This window comes from Megalobrama amblycephala, linkage group LG22, assembly GCF_018812025.1.
Source record: "Megalobrama amblycephala isolate DHTTF-2021 linkage group LG22, ASM1881202v1, whole genome shotgun sequence".
Taxonomy (NCBI): Eukaryota; Metazoa; Chordata; class Actinopteri; order Cypriniformes; family Xenocyprididae; genus Megalobrama; species Megalobrama amblycephala.
Window position 1 is genome coordinate 19483196 of NC_063065.1, and position 18789 is coordinate 19501984.

The 18789-nt window shown below is 37.4% G+C and overlaps 1 protein-coding gene across 1 annotated transcript in view; it reads right to left on the minus strand.

Moving 5' to 3' along the window:
* nphp3 (nephronophthisis 3) overlaps window positions 1-16773 on the minus strand; it is a 38950-nt gene extending 22177 nt beyond the window's left edge. The window contains exons 1-10 of the mRNA XM_048174795.1: window positions 16483-16773; window positions 15582-15963; window positions 8943-9068; window positions 8622-8772; window positions 7821-7973; window positions 7608-7741; window positions 7363-7523; window positions 7108-7285; window positions 1428-1502; window positions 650-805 (exon numbers count right to left, since the gene is read on the minus strand). Of these exons, the coding sequence (XP_048030752.1) occupies window positions 650-805; window positions 1428-1502; window positions 7108-7285; window positions 7363-7523; window positions 7608-7741; window positions 7821-7973; window positions 8622-8772; window positions 8943-9068; window positions 15582-15905 (1458 nt within the window). The 5' untranslated portion in view covers window positions 15906-15963; window positions 16483-16773. The remainder of the gene's footprint in view (window positions 1-649; window positions 806-1427; window positions 1503-7107; window positions 7286-7362; window positions 7524-7607; window positions 7742-7820; window positions 7974-8621; window positions 8773-8942; window positions 9069-15581; window positions 15964-16482) is intronic.
* Between the last annotated feature and the right edge of the window lie 2016 nt (window positions 16774-18789).

Below are 18789 nucleotides of genomic sequence, written 5' to 3' on the forward strand. Positions count from 1 at the left end.
TCTTAGACTTATATGTAATATTGGGGGCATTCAATTTATTTGGCATATTTTTATTTATTTTTATTTTTTTTAAGTAACGCAATAGTTACTTTCCCTGGTAATTAGTTACTTTTATAATGATGTAACTCAGTTACTAACTCTGTTACTATTTGTGAGAAGTAACTAGTAACTATAACTAATTACTTTTTTAAAGTAATGTGCCCAACACTGCAACCTACAAACTAGAACTCAGTGACAAGGAAAATCATGATAAAGAAACTAAACAGAACATGACAATGAAACTAAACAGAACAAGACATGATCATGACAGTCTTCTTTACCTCCATGTTTACAAATCTGTGCATGACACAACGTCATCCGTGTAAGTCACAAACACATGCATACTTTGGTCAGAATGGAATCAATATGATTAGAGTGTTTGCATGCTTGTTTATAGTGATTAAAATCAACATATGCCACATATTTTAATACAATTAAAGTAATATGATTTATGAGCTTAATCGCATAAATTTGATCAAAGTATTGTGTTTCCTTGAGGTAGAATTTAATCACAATATTGCCTAAATTATATTATATTAAATTATATTATGAGGATGCATGTCAGTCAGTAATGATCAATAGGGGAAATTATAACAGAGAGCGGTCATGCCTTCTGGAAGCTGAATCTGGCAGCAGCACTGCAGGCCTGCTGGAACGCCTCGATCTGCTCCTGCTCATCATGAAGATCCCACAGCACATCACCAGAGTCTTCCTCTTCCCTCTCCTCCTCTGCCCCACTCTCCTCTACCTCCAATCCCAACAACTCCTAAAGACAGAGGGAGAATCTTGTAGAAATGTATCTTTCGGTTGAAAATTACACAATCTTTCTAGGAAGACATGTTCCTCTTTTAGAACCAAAAACAGTGAAACATACCCTAAACCAGCGGTTCTCAATACTGGCCCTCGAGATTAACTTTCCTGCAGAGTTTAGCTCTAATCCAACCCTAATCAAACACACATGAACAATGTCTTCAAGATTACTAGAAAGTTATAGGCAGTTGAGTTTGATCAGGGTTGTAGCTAAACTCTGCAGGACAGTCTAAACAATTTTTGTATTTTTATGCAAAAGCTGGGTTATAAGTGTTTTTTTGTTTGTTTGTTTTTGTTTTTTACACTGGGTTAGTGGCTGGGTCAATTTTATACCATTTCACTGACATTTTTTCAGGGCCAAACCATGCTGTCAGCAGCGTCAAAAAGCGTCAACCCAGCCTGCTGGGAAAAAGGCTGTAAGTTTAACATCTGTGTTACGCAATATTTTATATTAAGTTTTAAGTTGCCAGTTTGACATATTTAACATGCATGATTACTTAATGTGAGAACACTAAGTACAAACTTGCTATTAACCACAACACCCACTTGTGAGTTCCTGTATATATGTGTGTGTGCACCTGTTTGATAATTCTTTCAAGATGAGAGAAGATAAGAGCAGCTCCTTCCTCTACAGACCCTGCATGATCCACTACCTGCAGAAAATAAGAAAAGAAAAGAATAATTAATCAAAAACAAGAAAAAAAGTGAACTGCACACCTCACAATATCTTTTCCAAGTTTGAAATTTTTTATCAATTTAGTTTTAGTTTTTTTGTTTTGTTTTGTTTTTTACAAAAATGGTTTCCTCAAACTGAGTGGTTCAAAACATGGTTTTTAGATACACTGTACAAATGATTTAAATTTTAAATGTAAAAGGCTTTTTGGAAGTCAAAAAAGAACAAATCATCTTGTAATTTATAGTGAAAAGCCATAAACTAACATTCCCAGAATTCCCAGTGAAACTTCACATTTGAAGGTTTTTCATTTTAATAATTATGTTGCTTATTAGCATGCATGTTACTAGGATTTTGGCTGTTTATTAGTGCTTATAAAGCACATATTACTGCCTTATCCTGCATGACCATATTCTGCATTGCAGGTTCAAGTCTCAATACCAGCAGGAAATGTAGATGGGGGAGTGAATGAACAGCGCTCTCTTCCACTCTCATTACCTACAACTGAGGTGGCTTTGAGCAAGGCACCTAACCCCCAATCACTTCCCAGGTGCCACAGCAAAAATGGCTGCCCACTGTGTGTGTGTTCACTACTCACTGCTGTGTGTGTGCACTTGAATAGGTAAAAATGCTTAATCCTACCCAATACCTAAACTTAACAACTAAATTACTAACTATTAAAGGGGTGGTCGATTATGATTTCACTTTTTTTATGATTTGTACTTTATTGATTTTCTTATTTGCAGACAAATGTGGTATAAACAATCAATCAAGTACCTGACATATAAACAATTAACAAAAACATACATATAACAAAACAGGCAATAAATGGTAACAATATAAAAAAAATAAGTAAATACAACAGTATAATGTGCAAAGAAAGAAAGAAAAAAGAAAAAAAAAGGAGGGGTATTGCCAGCACCACAAGGGCTGCCACCTGCCCAAAATCTGAAAGCCACTCAAAAATCGGAGGCCTTCCAGAAGATTTCCAGTACTTTTACAGTCACACATCTGCCCAACATGATGCAGCTCTGTATCCGCTCTGATTCATTTTTTTTTTAACATGACTTTAAGTCCAAGGGTCACCAAGAATATATAAACTAGGACAGAGATCATACCTATAATTGTGCACCTCCCTCCAAAAATACTGGACCTCTGGGCATTGCCATAAAACATGAAATAGGTTGCCCTCCTCTCTCTGGCATCGCCAACATTCAGGATTATCCTTAAAACTCGCTCAAAATAGCCTTCTGGGTGTCCAATAGACCCCTTAAAAGTTTGTAAACATTGCAACGTTTCCTGGTGGGCGGGGCTTAGCTGGAGGCAAAAAGAGACGCTGGACTCAATGTTGACAAGCGTAAGCTAGCATGTTTTAGGAGGGATTTATTAAACATAGATGCAGAAGAAGGTTCAGAACTGTTTGAATATGTACAGTCACTGACTCTGCGGGACCGTGACAGCTATTTTTGTGAATTAACTTAAGTTTTGGATATTTCCTAGACAACATATGAATTACTTTTGGGTGGTTCGGGGAATTTTGTCAAGGCTTATTGTCTAATGTAACCTAACGCTGGGCTAACTATGATTATGGCTAGCAATGTGGATTATTTTAAGAGACCATTCAAAGGATGGCACACACATCTATCGCTGTATGTTTGTTTAACATTTAAGCTAGCTAGTGCGCTGAAAGTTGGCGACTTTTCACCTATAATACAGAAACTTGTTGATTTGTACTAGATAAAACCAACACACCATTATTTTACCTGATATGAAGTGTGCACTGCAAACACGAGTATTATTTATGATCGTCTCCGTCCAGTCTGTACGCCGTATTGCATTCAACCACAATTATCTTTTTGATTTCTGTGAAGGAATGTCTGCCGGGATCTGGTAAAACTTTAGTTTGAACCAAAAGTCCTGTTCCTTCTATTCTGGCAGCCAAAAACACAAGACGACATTTTAAAGTCAAAACCTCAAACTTTTAGCGCGCCTGCTATGAGTTCTTATTTATGTTTTGCCTCCAGCTAAAGCGGTGACGTCACAGTGACGTAGGCGATTAAGGGGTCTATAGAATCTGTGTAAGATTTTAAATTGAGACGTGTTCTAATATCTATTGACATCAATTTTAAATTCCCAGTAATCATCCCCCATTCTTCATCTTCAAATGTGCATCCCAAATCTTTTTCCCAAATTATCTTAACCGATGATTTCACTTTTTTAACTTTAGTTAGTGTGTAATGTTGCTGTTAGAGCATAAACAACATCTGCAAAGTTACTACGTTCAAAGTAGAATGAAAGTGAGAGAAAATTCTCTGTTTAAGGACTACAACAAATGGCTGGTAGGGACAACAACAAGCTTCTTCCTGGGTTGGTGACATCACAAACCCTAAAATTTACATAAACCCTGCCCCCGAGCACACGCAGCAAAGGGGTGTCAAAAAGCAAGATGACAACATAAGTTATAACCATAATTAAACTAAACTATACCTGTTCTATCTTCATGCAGCATATATTATCTGGCTCTGTAGGATCTTACAACAGTTCCCACAAGAGCGATTTATAGATTATCATGACAGAATATGCTAATCAATGACTTTAAGAGGGTAATAGAGGTTAACTCCACATCAGCTACATAAATTAATCAACAAACCATTCAGAAATGTCCTGTTGCATTCTATATGTCACTTCTTCTTGAGTCTCTCCATCATTGTCCGATTCCGGTTTGAACATAAAAGGCTAAACAGTTTCTTACATTTTGAGTGAGTCTGAGGTAATCGGCACTGCTAACACAAGCTCTTGAAACTCTGCCCTCTTCTTGAGAGCAGCAGCTCATTTGCATTTAAAGGGACACACAAAAACGTGATGTGTACTGACATCTTTCTATGGTTGAAATGTGGTTCATTCATGTTTATTTGATGATATAAATGAACTAGTAAGAAGAGATGATCGGTTTATAAGCCGCTTGATCTGAGGTGCTACAGCGATCTGTCACGACACATTAAAGAGCCACAACACAGTATTTATTGTTTAAATTTAATTAAAAATTACAAAATTTGAAATTTGAGACTTTGTTTCATATCAAGTTACCTACTCTGTCTTGTCTGTCGATAAGTTGTCAGTGTCCTCTTTGCTCCGCGATGTATTTTTCAATGTATTTTTTATTTGCATGAGAACATGTGTGGCGTGACAGCGTCATGGCTTGTCGGACATAGCAACAGTAACTAAAGGAGGAGAACTATGAGCCTAATCTAAAGTGTGACCTTACTATTTCCCACAACTCGTGAAAAAGTATTGTGCAGCTTTCTCTTTACCACCAGTGATATTATGGTGCTTGTCAGTATGTTAGATACAAAAAAGATTTTTGTAGCAGTGTTGCCTTGCTAATTGACCCTTCGCCGGGAGTTTGATTGACAGGCGATCTAACCAATCATAACGCTGAATCCACCATTCTGTCTGACAAAGCAGTCAGGGTAGTTAGCAGATTAAGGTTAGTGGACTTAAACTAGAAACAATGATGTGTACTGACATCTTTCTATGGTTGAAATGTGGTTCATTCATGTTTATTTGATGATATAAATGAACTAGTAAGAAGAGATGATCGGTTTATAAGCCGTTTGATCTGAGGTGCCACAGCGATCTGTCACGACACATTAAAGAGCCACAACACAGTATTTATTGTTTAAATTTAATTAAAAATTACAAAATTTGAAATTTGAGACTTTGTTTCATATCAAGTTACCTACTCTGTCTTGTCTGTCGATAAGTTGTCAGTGTCCTCTTTGCTCCGCGATGTATTTTTCAATGTATTTTTTTACTTGCATGAGAACATGTGTGGCATGACAGCGTCATGGCTTGTCGGACATAGCAACAGTAACTAAAGGAGGCAGGTCTTTTCCCTTTCGAGGAAAGGGCTGCTGAATTTACCAGTTTGTAAAGTTTTGAACTGCAAAACTTACAGGTTTTTTTCTAAATATGTTTGCATTTTTACATTTATTTCTACATAATTATTCTGGCAACCACCGCTGGCAGTTTTTTAATAGTATATATTAGGGCTGCACAATTAATCGAATTTCTAATCGCGATTACGATTACGGATGCCACGATTTCGTAATCGTTCAAAGGCGCGATTACAAGGAAAAATATCCACTTACATTATTCTGCGTGTTTTGATCATGTTACGTTGTGAGAGGCGAATCACCACTAACGTTAACGTACTTCAGAATGTAAAAGGTCTAACCCAGCATAAAAGAAGCTACCAGTATGCTGATGGGAAACACCAGGACCCGCCATTTTTAAAAAGCCGTGAACACAGCCTAGTGTTGTCAAAAATATTGATATTTCGATATGTATCAATACTGAAATATCTGAAACGATACCAATACTCCTTTCTGCAGTATCGATACACCGATACCAGCTGCGCGTGCTTGCTCTCCTCTCTGACAGCGAGTTGAGACGCACGCGCCTCCTCTCATTCACAGCGCAGACACATAATAAAGCCGCCTTTGACATACAAATGCCAAAATAACCTCCTTTTCGCGGTTTATTAATGGTCAAATACACTCAGAGAAACAATATTCAGGAAGGATGTGTCCGTGCGTTCGTCAGGTCTTAAAGGGACAGTAGCCGAATAAACGTACCGCTCTCTATGTTATTGTTAATCAACAGACAAAGAGAAAATCACTTACTGCTCTTGACCGATTAATTTCTGTAACTTTAATTGATTAAGCTGTATTTAATTTTTTTATTCTATTGTATTTGTGCTATAGTTAGTAATTTGTTCATTTGTTCTTATTTTGTCACTGTTTACTTGTCTTTTTTTTTATTCAATTTACCATTTGAAATCAAGCTTCCTTGTGCTGTGTGTAATATATTGTAACAAAATTACCCCATTGTAAAAAATACATTGAGTTAGCAAATATTTGTGAGATAATTGTAATGGTAACTGATCAATGTTTATTTATGAGAAAAGCTTAAAAGCTTTATCATATAAAGTGATCTCTTCAGAAGAAATCTTTGACTAATAATAAATAAAAAATAATATTAAAAATATCTATATGACAGTATATACATTGTTTTTTATCATATCGAAGTTAGAAATTCCAGTATTGTGACAACACCAGCCTATATATTTACTCCACAAACTAACTCTACAAACATGGAAAAGAGTGATAGATTGACCTCTCAATGAGGAGAAAATCCAGCGTGACTTTGAACAGACCAAGCAAAACATGATTATTCGTTTAAACAATGATATAAAGCTATTCAAAACATCATTCAATGTAAATTGTGATAATCGTCATTAATAATCGCAATTACAATTTCAAGGGAATAATCGACAATTACGATTTTTGTCATAATTGTGCAGCCCTAGTATACAATCTGAAGAACCTTCTAAAGGCCATTTCACACTGCTCCAACAGACACTGATTGATGGCAACAGACACTTAGTTGGGTTTTGTCTGTCGCCGTTGGTCGGCTCTTGTTTTTGCCGATTCTGAGCTGTGACATACTGTAACATGGTATCTGCGGGCGCTTCTAGAATTTTCAAAAGAACTTTTTTACCCGTATGAATTATTTGACTCTACCTTGAGTTTGGCACTTTTGTCAGCTTTGTTAACCCTCTCCAGCAGGTCTCTGGTGGCTGGACTGAGGGTGGACACTTCTTCCTTTTCTCCTTTTCGGTCACCCGTACGCAAATACAGCAAGAGAGGACGAGAGTCTGGTGTCTTCACAAACGCCTCCTCCACATCCTCTACAACACAACTAAAACAGCAAAACAAATACATAAGAATCATGTCAACGATAATATGATAAAAAGTGTGAGAAAGCTAAAGTGTCACCTGGACACTGAGGACTTGAGTAGCAGCACACACACAGAGCTCCTCTCAATCTCCTGCCTGCGTTCAGCAGCATATAGAGCTGCCTTCTCTTCAGGAAATGACACGTTCAGGCAGAAATGACCTAAACCCTCACAAAACCTCTGCAGCTTCACAGAATGAGTCTGAAAGAGAGAGACAAAATAGATTTAGAGAGCTTTAATGAGAATGAGTGTATTTAAGAGGTGTTATCTGAGCAGCACGTGTACCTGTATAAAGGTCTGCAGCTCTGCTTTGGTCTCCTGCGTGTATATGAGGTAGCAGCGGACTGTGTTACTCCACAGAGCCTGAGAGACATGAGGAGAAACCTGCAGCAGACTCGCCACGGCTGCATCCCAATCATCTAAAACACACAGGCACAAACATCAATGCATACACAAGTACACCTACACACACACACACAAACACAGACACAAACTCACCTCTGCTGACATTGGCAAAAGGCCCTTCCACGTCGATTAGACTGTGAGCAAACTCCGGACCTCTGTGTGTCTGCTGTAACTGCATCATACTGCCCATAGACGGCTCGCTGCCCAACACACCACCACTCCAATACTCACACTGAGTTCCTGCGGCTGCACACAGAGCAGAGCACTGGTATAAAATGTTTGGATAGTTCTGTCTTTTTAAAACCTAGGATTCAGAATAAAGCTTCAATGGATGGATGGATGGATGGACATATCAGCATCAAAGTCTATATTCATGGCAAACTCAAGAGTAACACAATTCAAAATTTCAAATGTCAACTGACTGTCAACTAGATAAATAAATACATTTAATAAAGAACAGATAAAGTAATAGATAGATACATACATGAATACAGCTATGGTCACTGAGCTACATTCAGCAATGTAGTTATGTTTGACCTATATTTTTTACCCCATATCTAAGATAGACAATATAAGGGTGATATTTATGTATCTTTATTTCCTCAAAATGACTAAAAATGTAATTGCAAACTGGAATAGGCTAATTAGCCAAGTTGACACTGTTATGTCTGGTCAGTATATTGGTCTTGCACTACAACACAGCAAACACAATCTTACACAAATATGGATTTAAAACTAGACAAATAAGAGAGAACCTGAGAGCGACTTCCTCTTTCAAAGAAAAACAAGTCAGTGCGAGAAATCGACATCATGTGTTTGGACATATGCAGATCATTTCCTTCAGAAGGTGTAAAAATCTAGTTTCCTTTTGAAACTTATTTGTCACATTCTTACTGGTGACAGTGGTGTGGTTGTCATCTGAATCTGAGTCTGCTGGATCATAAATCTGAATGCCTTGAGCCTGCAGCTGTTGAAGTTTTGACTCCAGATCTCGTTTGGCCCGCAGCAAATCCTGAATTTCCTTTTCTTTAGTTTCCCGAAATATCTGCCGGGTGATTCAGGGCAGAAATAGAGATGAAGGAAACACACAGGTGAGGTAAAGAATGCATTGACAGGCAGACTGAAACTGAAAGACTGAGAGATTTAGAATTGTGCAAGGTAAGAATTTTGATTAAGTCAGTTCCTGTGTGAGAGAGAAGAGAATAAGATTCACACCTTAAACTGACGTTTGACCTTGTCTCGGTCATGCTCAAAGGTGGCAGCTCTCTCCATGGCTTGATACTTTGCCTCCAGGGCACTTTCCTTCTCTCTAAGAATCTTCTGGTAAGTCTTCTGAAGAGCCTGCCAACCAGAAAATGATATCAAAATGAAGGGACAATATATTATTAAAAGAATTAAAGTCTGCTTCACTGCTTTTTTGAAAAACTTTTGAAAAGTCATGTGGTGCAACCAACATGCAGAAATATGCATTCAAAATAATAAAATGTGAAAGAAGATCAAAGAAAGGGTCCTCATAACTGCGTCAAGGTCAATAATTACAAATAATTTGTCCTTTTTAGGAAGAATTTAAGGGTTAGTTCAGGTTATAAAATGTCATGTCTTGTGATATTCACTGTTTCAAATTATTATGAAAGTCACACCAGGATTTCAGTACAATAAAACATTCAGATTTTAGTTTTTCAAAGAAAGTGTTTGTTTGTTTGTTTTATTTCTCATATCTTTTTAGATTACTGGTATCAATCTCAGACAGGTTTAAGTTGTCTTCCAGGTCTTCTTAGGTAAATGGAAAACCATGGAAAGATCTTCCTTCCTCCTCATATTTCATTGGAACTGCGACATGCTTAATAATGTGGAACAACCTCTTTAAGTAGGTTTTCCATTTACCTAAGAAAACCTGGCAAACTACTTAAACCTGTCTGAGATTGATATAAGTTATCTGGGGAAAAAAAGATATAAGAAAAAAAACACTTTCTCTGAAAAACTAAAATCTGAAAGTTTATGTTATGTTATGTCACTTGCATAATAATTTGGAACACAGCCAGTGTTGGCAACTCTCGCAAGACAAATAAGCAACAGCAGCTTCAAAAACAAGCCCAAAACATGCCCAATATTATTATTTATTATCATCAATATTATTTATTATCAATTATTTATTATAAATAAATGAGCCTGCAACATATTAAACTGAAACCACTCTGAGTTTGAAAATCAAAAACAAAAGTTATTTTACAAAAATCATTAATTTGCAACAAAGCTGGAGGGTATGCATATCCTCCAATCACCTGCGAGCAGAATAGGTTTGGAGATGGAAAAGGAGAAAAAGTGATGTGAAGGCCAAGTATGGTATCCAATACTCTGCGTTTAACCCATCCATGTTAGTGAACACACATTAGGACCAGTGCGTAGTGAACACACACACACACACTGCAAATCCTGAAAAGCACTATGACCACAAAATAAAATAATTCAAACCATATGTATCTAATGTTAGTATTAGTAAACTTGTTTTTATCATAGCCTGTAATGATTAATACATTATAAAATATTAAAAAAATTAAATGGTACCTCTCCTCTCTGCTTCGTCCGTTATACACCATGTTTCCTCTCCATCTCTATACATCTCTATTGGACACATTGTTTATGACAATGTACATACATCTATTTACGTCTACTAACTATCATTGCTTGCATTTACAACATCACATGCCTGCACGTTGAACGTGATGAGGGGAAGGAAGGGGCGAGATGTGCGAGGATGTGTTACACTATAGTACAGTACTATTATTGCATTCACTGGCTATTAGCTGTGAGCAGACACTTGTCATATTTTCCTAACAAGCAATCATATTTTTTAAAATAGTTCCAAAAAACACAACCCACAACCCGTTTTTTTAATTTATTTTTTTTATGCAAATTCAGACAATGCAATGGCAATTTAGTGACATCCCTGCAGTTGTGGTCTTGAACGGTCCTGAAATAAAATCCAGAGTCCTTTTAATCTGAGACCAAGACAAGACCGAGACCAAATGCAGCCAAGACCAAGACTTACAAAAAATGGTCTTAAGACCGGTCTCGAGACCAAGACCAGTCTCGAGTACTACAACACTATATCTGGGAGTGAATTACAGTGCAAAGCATGCCATTTACTGTTGCCAGCAGGTGGGGTTATGACTAACAGAATATTGGCATATAGATGTCTTCAGGCCAAGACTCTTATCACAAATGTAAAGTTTGGTGCAGATCGGACACTGTATGCCTTACTTCCTCTTTCATGGCGAAACATCAAACTTTGCCAGGCTGCCAAGGACACGAAAACTCAAGATCTCTGGATTTTAACATCGCTAAGGCCTTAAGATTAGACTGACCAAATATGATGTTGATCTGGTTAAATCCCTATGAGGAGTTAAAGGTGCTAAAGAGGATGTTTTGTTTTATACGTTTTTGCAATATTACTTGAAACTGTCTTTACCTACTGATAAAAGACTATTAATTAGGTGCACTGAAAGGAATAATATTAATATACATCATCTGTGCACGAGGTAGGGCCTTAAAAACATCAGCCAATCGTTTATGCGATCATCGCGTAAACGACTGGCCCTCTGGCTTGTCAATCACTGCCATTACGTTCCTTGTGAAAGATGTGCGCGGATTGGCCCTATGGCTTGTCAATCACTGCCATGACGTTCCTTGTGAGAGACGAGCGCGGCTGCGCTCTCCAGTAACTTTCCACACTCCACAGGCGCCGCATGCAATGTTTTTGTCAGGAGACAGGAGTAACGACGGCAGATTATGAGTTACCTGCGGTGAGTCCGACATAATGAATCCACTAACACGTCACAGCGAATGCCGGTGGTAAACACTCGTGTTCCAATACTCATGCACGAGTTTTGGGAGGCGTTCCCTCGAATTGAGCTGTGAAGGAGGGGGGCTGTTCGCATGCGCTCATTTCAAAAACTCACTAACAGTCTTTGGTTTCTCAGTCGATGGAAAGATCCTCTTTAGCACCTTTAATCACAGTGTAAAACATGTCATTTCCTGTTGCCAGCAGGTGGTGCTATGACTGTTACTGAATATTGCCATGTAGATGTCTTCAGGCCAGAACTATTATCAAACATGTGACGTGTGGGGCAGATCGGACATTGTATGCCCGAGTTACAACAACTTCCTGTTTCATGGCGCAACATCAAACTTTGTCAGGCGGCCACGGACACGCCCTTCAGTGAAAACTCTAGATCTTCGCAATTTAACGTTGCAAAGGCCTTTAGATTAGATTGACCAAATTTGATGTTTATCTGATACAATCTCTATGAGGAGATGGCAAAAACTGCAAAAAATTAAAAAAAAAATGCAGAGAAAATTCAAAATATCTCACTTCCTGTTGGGTTTTCAGATTTTGCACCCAGGACTCTTTTGTAGGGATTGGGCTGTTACACGTGTCTACCAAATTTCATACTTGTACATGAAACATAGCGCGAAGGGACCTTACTTAAAATTTTGTAGGTGGCGCTATCAAGCCATTTTGCCACACCTAATTCAGAAACTCATATCAGACGTACATTTTCACCACTTCTGACACGTGTGCAAAGTTTCATGAGTTTGAGCATTTTTAGGTCCTCAAAAATGAAATTCATTTCAGAGAAGATGAGTAATTGACTGAGCAATTACAATAAGGTCCTCACACCATCGGTGCCCGGACCCCAATAAAACATATAAACCGTTTTGAAAATAATGAATAAGTTGTGTACACAGAGTGTTACTCAGTAGTTACATTTTTAGAGCCATTAAACTTAAAATTTTCTTGAAGATTATATAAAAGTTTTGAACAGAAACAGTGAATGATTAGAAAAACAAAGAGAAACAGTACTTGTATAACAGGTATACAAAGTGTACTGTTAAATACAGTACTTGTTATAATTCAGACAAAATTGTTTATTTTCATATACCTGATATAAACGCCTGATTGATATGAGTGTTTTCCTCTTTAATTGTGGTGATGTCATCATGAGCCAATATAATTTCCTGTTCTGTCCCCTCCTCGTAATGCACGTGTGTACCGAAGCATTACATTGCAACATTGTAGCCTAACCACCATTAACCACCAATAATCGCAATAAGCTCAGTGTTTTGTTACTTTCGATAAGAAAAAGTGTCATCCTTCAAATTCTGTCCACAAAATCACGAAATTTAAACAGAAAATGCAGTTTTGATGCTCTTTGATGCGGCGTCACAGATCACTGTCCGCAACATGATCATCTCTTCCTCTTTAATATTAGTTGCCGAATAAACATGAAAGAACATCTGAGGATATGTTGAAAGATACAGTACAACTTACTGAAACGGTCATATCTCTTGTAATTGCTCAATCAGTGTTTCAACGGTGCAAAGACATCAATGAAATCTTGTAAACAATGTCATGTAGCATTTACCTCAGAAAAGCCATTCAGTGTCCAAAGTTTGTTAGTTCGCTAGAAAAATAAACTCTTTCGCTTAATATATGCACTGTATTAGCCTAAATAATCATTATTTTTTACTTAACCTTTTAGTGATGTCTTGATTAGCCTATTTAATGCATGTTTAAATAAATCTGTTGTGAAAATGACAGCCACTGTGTAGAAATGATTATATTTCAACAACGAATTGGAGTAAAAACATTTAGAAGTTAATGCAAAAACTGCCTTAGGTGCAGCTTACATGTTTGTATAGGCCTACAATTTGTTATTTGAGTGTTGATTATTTTATCTAAAAATAAAAAGCAATTGAATTTAGGCTAATAGTTTGGGCTCAGTTGTTAACCTTTAATATTACAGTAGCATAATGTTCAAGTAAGGGCTCCCTATATAGTTTATAGCATTAGCAGCGATAATTTTTTTATCCTTAAGAAACTTTTAGTTGTAATTTAATTTAATATATTTAAAGACAAAAACACAATTTGTTCAGTAAACCACTGTTTAACAAAAAAAAGCAATTTTATGTTTAGTTTTTCTCCCCACCTGCTGTACCGAAAACCGTACCGAACCGTGACTTCAAAACCGAGGTACGTACCGAACCATGAGTTTTGTGTACTGTTACAACCCTAGTACAAATGTTTTATAGAGCACAATAAAGGCGAGTCACTCATAGAGGCTGCTTTTGATTTTTTGTGTATCAGATATCAGAGTAAAAAGATCCAGTGAATTTGCCTGATGAGACACAATACAAAAGAGCTCAAAAGAATATCACTGGAATGAAGGTTTATGACTGGGCAAGATCTTTAGGACCCACGTTAATATTAGAAAAGCTTTCCAGCACTGGAGAGTGCTAAGCGGGAAGGCCTAAAAACAAATCCGGAGGCTGCTTTGACACACGAGTAACACTGGGTTTGAGTGTCATTGGTTGTCTGGAGCTGCTGTGCTGTTGGCGACTAACAACAAATTCTTGTTTGTATTTACTCTTGTGTACTGTACGTTCATTTTTTGTGCTTCCTTGTCGTTCGTTCAACATCTGCACTTTATTTTTCATAAAGCATTATTTTGTAGCACTTCAGCTGTGATACACAGCCATCCACTCTCACATTGCATGTGTAACAGAGGCCAGCTAGTAAGAGATGTGCAGAGCAGTGCTTCCCACACATAGACTTTACTTGGGCGGGCCGCCCAGGTATATTAACCGCCGCCCAAGTATATTTGGAAACACATTTTTGCTTTTAATATTTTTATCCTCTTATACTTTTATATCCGCCCAAGATAATGAAACCATTCGCGATCGATAAACTAGTCGTTTCGTACCTGCTCGTTATGTGTGCGTCAGAACTGTTTACTCACGCTAACATTCCCACGGGCGCTGCATTTTGCAATGTCACAAGGCGGCGCTGTTGCGCGTTCTACAAGCCTGTACAACAGCACTTCAGACTGCTTCAAAGTGATTCTCAATCAATGAAAAGCGCAGATTTATGCCAAGCGATTGCTAATGAATTCGAGTTGATGAATTATTACAATGTCTACTTTATGGCCTTTATATAAAATGTTTTATACGGTCGTAAGAATCTGAATGATCAGCCTGCAATAGTACAAACATTTCAAATTAAGAGTCCCGGTGTATTTCGGGCTTGTTTATAATTAAAAGTCACATGCTAAGTTTTTTTCTTTATCTTTTGGGTATTACTATTATTTTGGTTACACAATAAATTGTATTTAATTTGATTTCCATTTAATTCATAGCAAATTATTGTAGTCTCCCCCACAGGAAGAAAAGACTAAGAACATTATTTGACACATATATTATTCATTTTATAAATTTTACTAGTAAAATCTGTGTCCCATTCACTGAGAGAGACACTATGACAGCAAGAAGAACATAGGAAAAGGAGAACCATTTAAATGCTGTAATTTTGCATAATTTACAATGCATAATATTAGTATGTAATTAAATGTAATAGTATGCTATGTAATTAAAATTAATTTCAATAAATAAAAATACTGTTAAAAATCACACATTATTTGTTTGTCACATGTAGTAGACCATTTTTGTGCCATGGGTAATAGGAGAATTTTTCACCCGGCTACCACCGCAAGTATATTTCAAACCTGTGGGAAGCACTGCAGAGAATAGAGAATGCGCTGTTTAGCGTTAGTGCACTCGGCGAGCGGGGTTCGAGACCGACTCGGTGCATGGTGGTTAGGATTGGAGGGTGAATTTTGGAGGTGGAGCAATGAAGAGAGGGGTGTGTTTGTTTGGATTTTTTTTAAACATCAACAATGTCCAACAGCATTTTTGAAATATCGCTTACCCCACCTTTAAATAATTTTTCTTTGCCCACCATTTTTATTTGTCATTGACCCACATAAAAAGGTCAGATTATCTCATTCTCTCTCAAACCTGCAGCTCAGCACGCAGCCTCTTGTTCTCCTCATCCAGCTTGGCTTCTTTCTTCTGCATCGAGGCGATCTCATTGTTCTTGCTGACCCTGAAGATCTCGTAGTCTTTCCTGAGGCGCTCATACTCTGCCGCATACTCCAGTTCCACCGATCCGGTGGATTTGAAGCTGGCACCAATGACACGAGGCCCGCGGCGGAAGGAGCTCCGCAGCAGACGTGCTTTTGGCTTCACCTCCACCGGTATCTCACATGCCTCTCCTCCCTCACCACCGTACGCATCCTCAATCACCTCACCAGGGCTCACCAGAGAGGATGCCGTACCCATAGCAACTGATGAGACGCCTGTCAGTTAGATCACTCTTCCAGAATGTGCACTAATGGTTCTGTTGGAAAAAGGAATCAATCAGTGCTGCTGACAAATTTAATCGTTAACTTTAAGTATGATTTCAAAATTTATATCAAAACAGTAGAGCAGCAGGGCTGACAGGTCTTGTTTTGCTTAATCTGAGGAGATATCATCTATCATATTACATCAAACATCTCTTTTGTGGTTAAGGCACTGCATTCATCAACTCTTTTTTATGTTATAGAAAGTCCATAGTTTATTCAGCAAGTTAACGTAATGGAAATATTTCCCATGCAAGTACAGTGGCACCAAAAATATTTGGACACCCAAATCACACTTAAACATAAGATTATAATAAGATGGAAACATTTATGAGACGTTGTGACGAAGTTATGCAAACAGACAATATCTTACGATGTAAATATCCCAAAAGGTTAGCACGCAGTTTACTACTTTTTCCTTACACTGTCAACAAAAGCAAACACGTGCTAGACTTTTATTGACTGCATATTTTTATAACTGTATATTTAAAAGAAAACTAAAGCTTAAACATCACCTTAAAACTGCAGTCTTAAACCCTGCGGTCATCCTGGAGACGACAGGCGGGACGAATCGCAACAGAGTGAAGAAAAATACTCCACCCAACCGAGAGGATGAAGGAGATCCAGGACGATGAACCTGGACAAACTGATATCGATCTTAAGACCCGAAATATATGTCGACAAATAACGTGTTAATAAACTCTGCTGGCATATTAGGCAAAAGGTAAACAAATCATACAGATGCACACGTTTTAGCCCCACTGTCTTCCTGACAACCGCGTTACTAGGCACGCCTTCTTCTATGGGTCCACAGTGTGACCAAAAAGTGAACCTGAAGCGTTTTCGCTTTAAAAGTATGTACTCTTTTTCTGAAGAAAAACGACATGATTTTGAGTGTGTATCAGAAGAGTTTTATTGCAGAACTTATACATACATACAAGATTAGGGAAATGAAGCATGGTTGTATCTCTTACAATGAACAATCATAATGACAAAAATTGATTTAAAAAAATAATAATAATAATAATTATCTCCCATAGAAAGCAACATAGCTAATTACCATCATTCAAGGTCCAGAAATGTAGTAAAAACATAGTTAAAATAGTCAACGTGAATGCAGTGGTTCAAACTTAATGTTATGAAGTGATGAGAATACTTTTTGTGAGCAAAATAAAGACTTTATTCAATAATATCTTCTCCCCCTGTCTTTCAGCTACGCTGTTTATGTCGTTCGACACCTGTAAGACCTTTGTTCATCTTCGGAACACAAATTAAGATTTTTAATGAAATCCGAGAGGTTTTTTTTCCCATACAAAAGCAACGTAATTAATTAAATTACGTCCAGCGCTTCCAGGTTCTACGTCAAAAACCTCTACCTAAAAAATCCTATACCTTCTACTAAAAACACCTCTCGGATTTCATTAAAAATCTTAATTTGTGTTCCGAAGATGAACAAAGGTCTTACAGGTGTGGAACGACATGAGGGTGAGTAATTAATGGCTCTTTTTTGTTATTTATTAGTCTAATGGATGAAATAAAAAATTCACAGTACTTATAAAAGAGTAGGCAAAATGTACCCGGATGACCTACTTCTTCCTGCGAGATTTACTATCCCATGAGGTCATGGGAGAGAATTTGTGAATGGCAGTGAAGCAACTTAACTGCTGCTGTAGGTCACATGATAATGACAGCATGGCAAATGTAGCCTACTTCCAGATTACATTCATACTGCACACACTCATACTATATAGAACGTACTGTTTTAGTGGTCATGAAGTATATTTACTCAAAATAAGTACCTAGTCTGGAGAGTATGCAATTTCAGATGCAGCCAAGCTTTTAACATACTATCACGTCTTAAAATTGCGTCTTTAACGCACTGTTGCATATAGTTACCATAAACTGGCCTGTCAATCATCTTGTGACAAGTTAACAAAGTTGATCTGCCAGTCATGGATCTTTCATGCTGAGAAATAAACGGCTCTTTATAAGTTCACATTGTTGTTGCAGATAAAATATAACACGGATAACATTAAATATTGTTTTATCATGTTACATTTTGATTAGTCACGCAAACCCATTTATATAAACCTTACTTAAAGGGTGGTCTAATGCTATTTCATGCATTCTTACTTATTTACTTAAGTCAGACTTACTTGTTAAAGAGTTGGATTCTCATGTTAAACATGGCCAAAGTTTCAAAAAAACGAGTTGGATGTGTAACGGAGTATTTCTGTGCCAAAAATAGTCTTCAGATTTCTCACAAACTTTTTTTTCGAGTATGGCCCTTTATTACACAATAAAGGGCAGAATTCCTTGTACGGGCACTTCTACCGGAAGAGCGCGAGCGCACATTAACCAGAGCGAGAGAGCAAGAGGACGCCCATCAACACGCTTCGTTCAGGTTACGGAAGTCTTCGGCACAGGACTTGCTCGAGAAAGATTTGTCACTTTGTTTTTAGACCACGAAATCAACAATAGAAGTGTGTTTTTGGTTGTGAGGGAAAGATAACCTTGCTTCCCAAAGAACCCAGCGTTAAGGGAACAGTGGCAAAAGCTCACTTATTTATCCGAAAAAGTTCTGTCACTATCCTACAGCTAAATATGCACAACTCAGGTAGGCTAAGTTTAATTTTATGACTTTGTGACCTGCATTTTAAACAACCAAACAAAAACATTAATGTTATCAGTGTACGTCTTAATGATAGGAATAAAAGAATAACCTCTTTTTTGTTTGTGGTTTACAAATATGGTCCCACTTTATATTAAGTGACCTTAACTACTATGTACTTACATCAAAAAATAAGTACAATGTACTTATT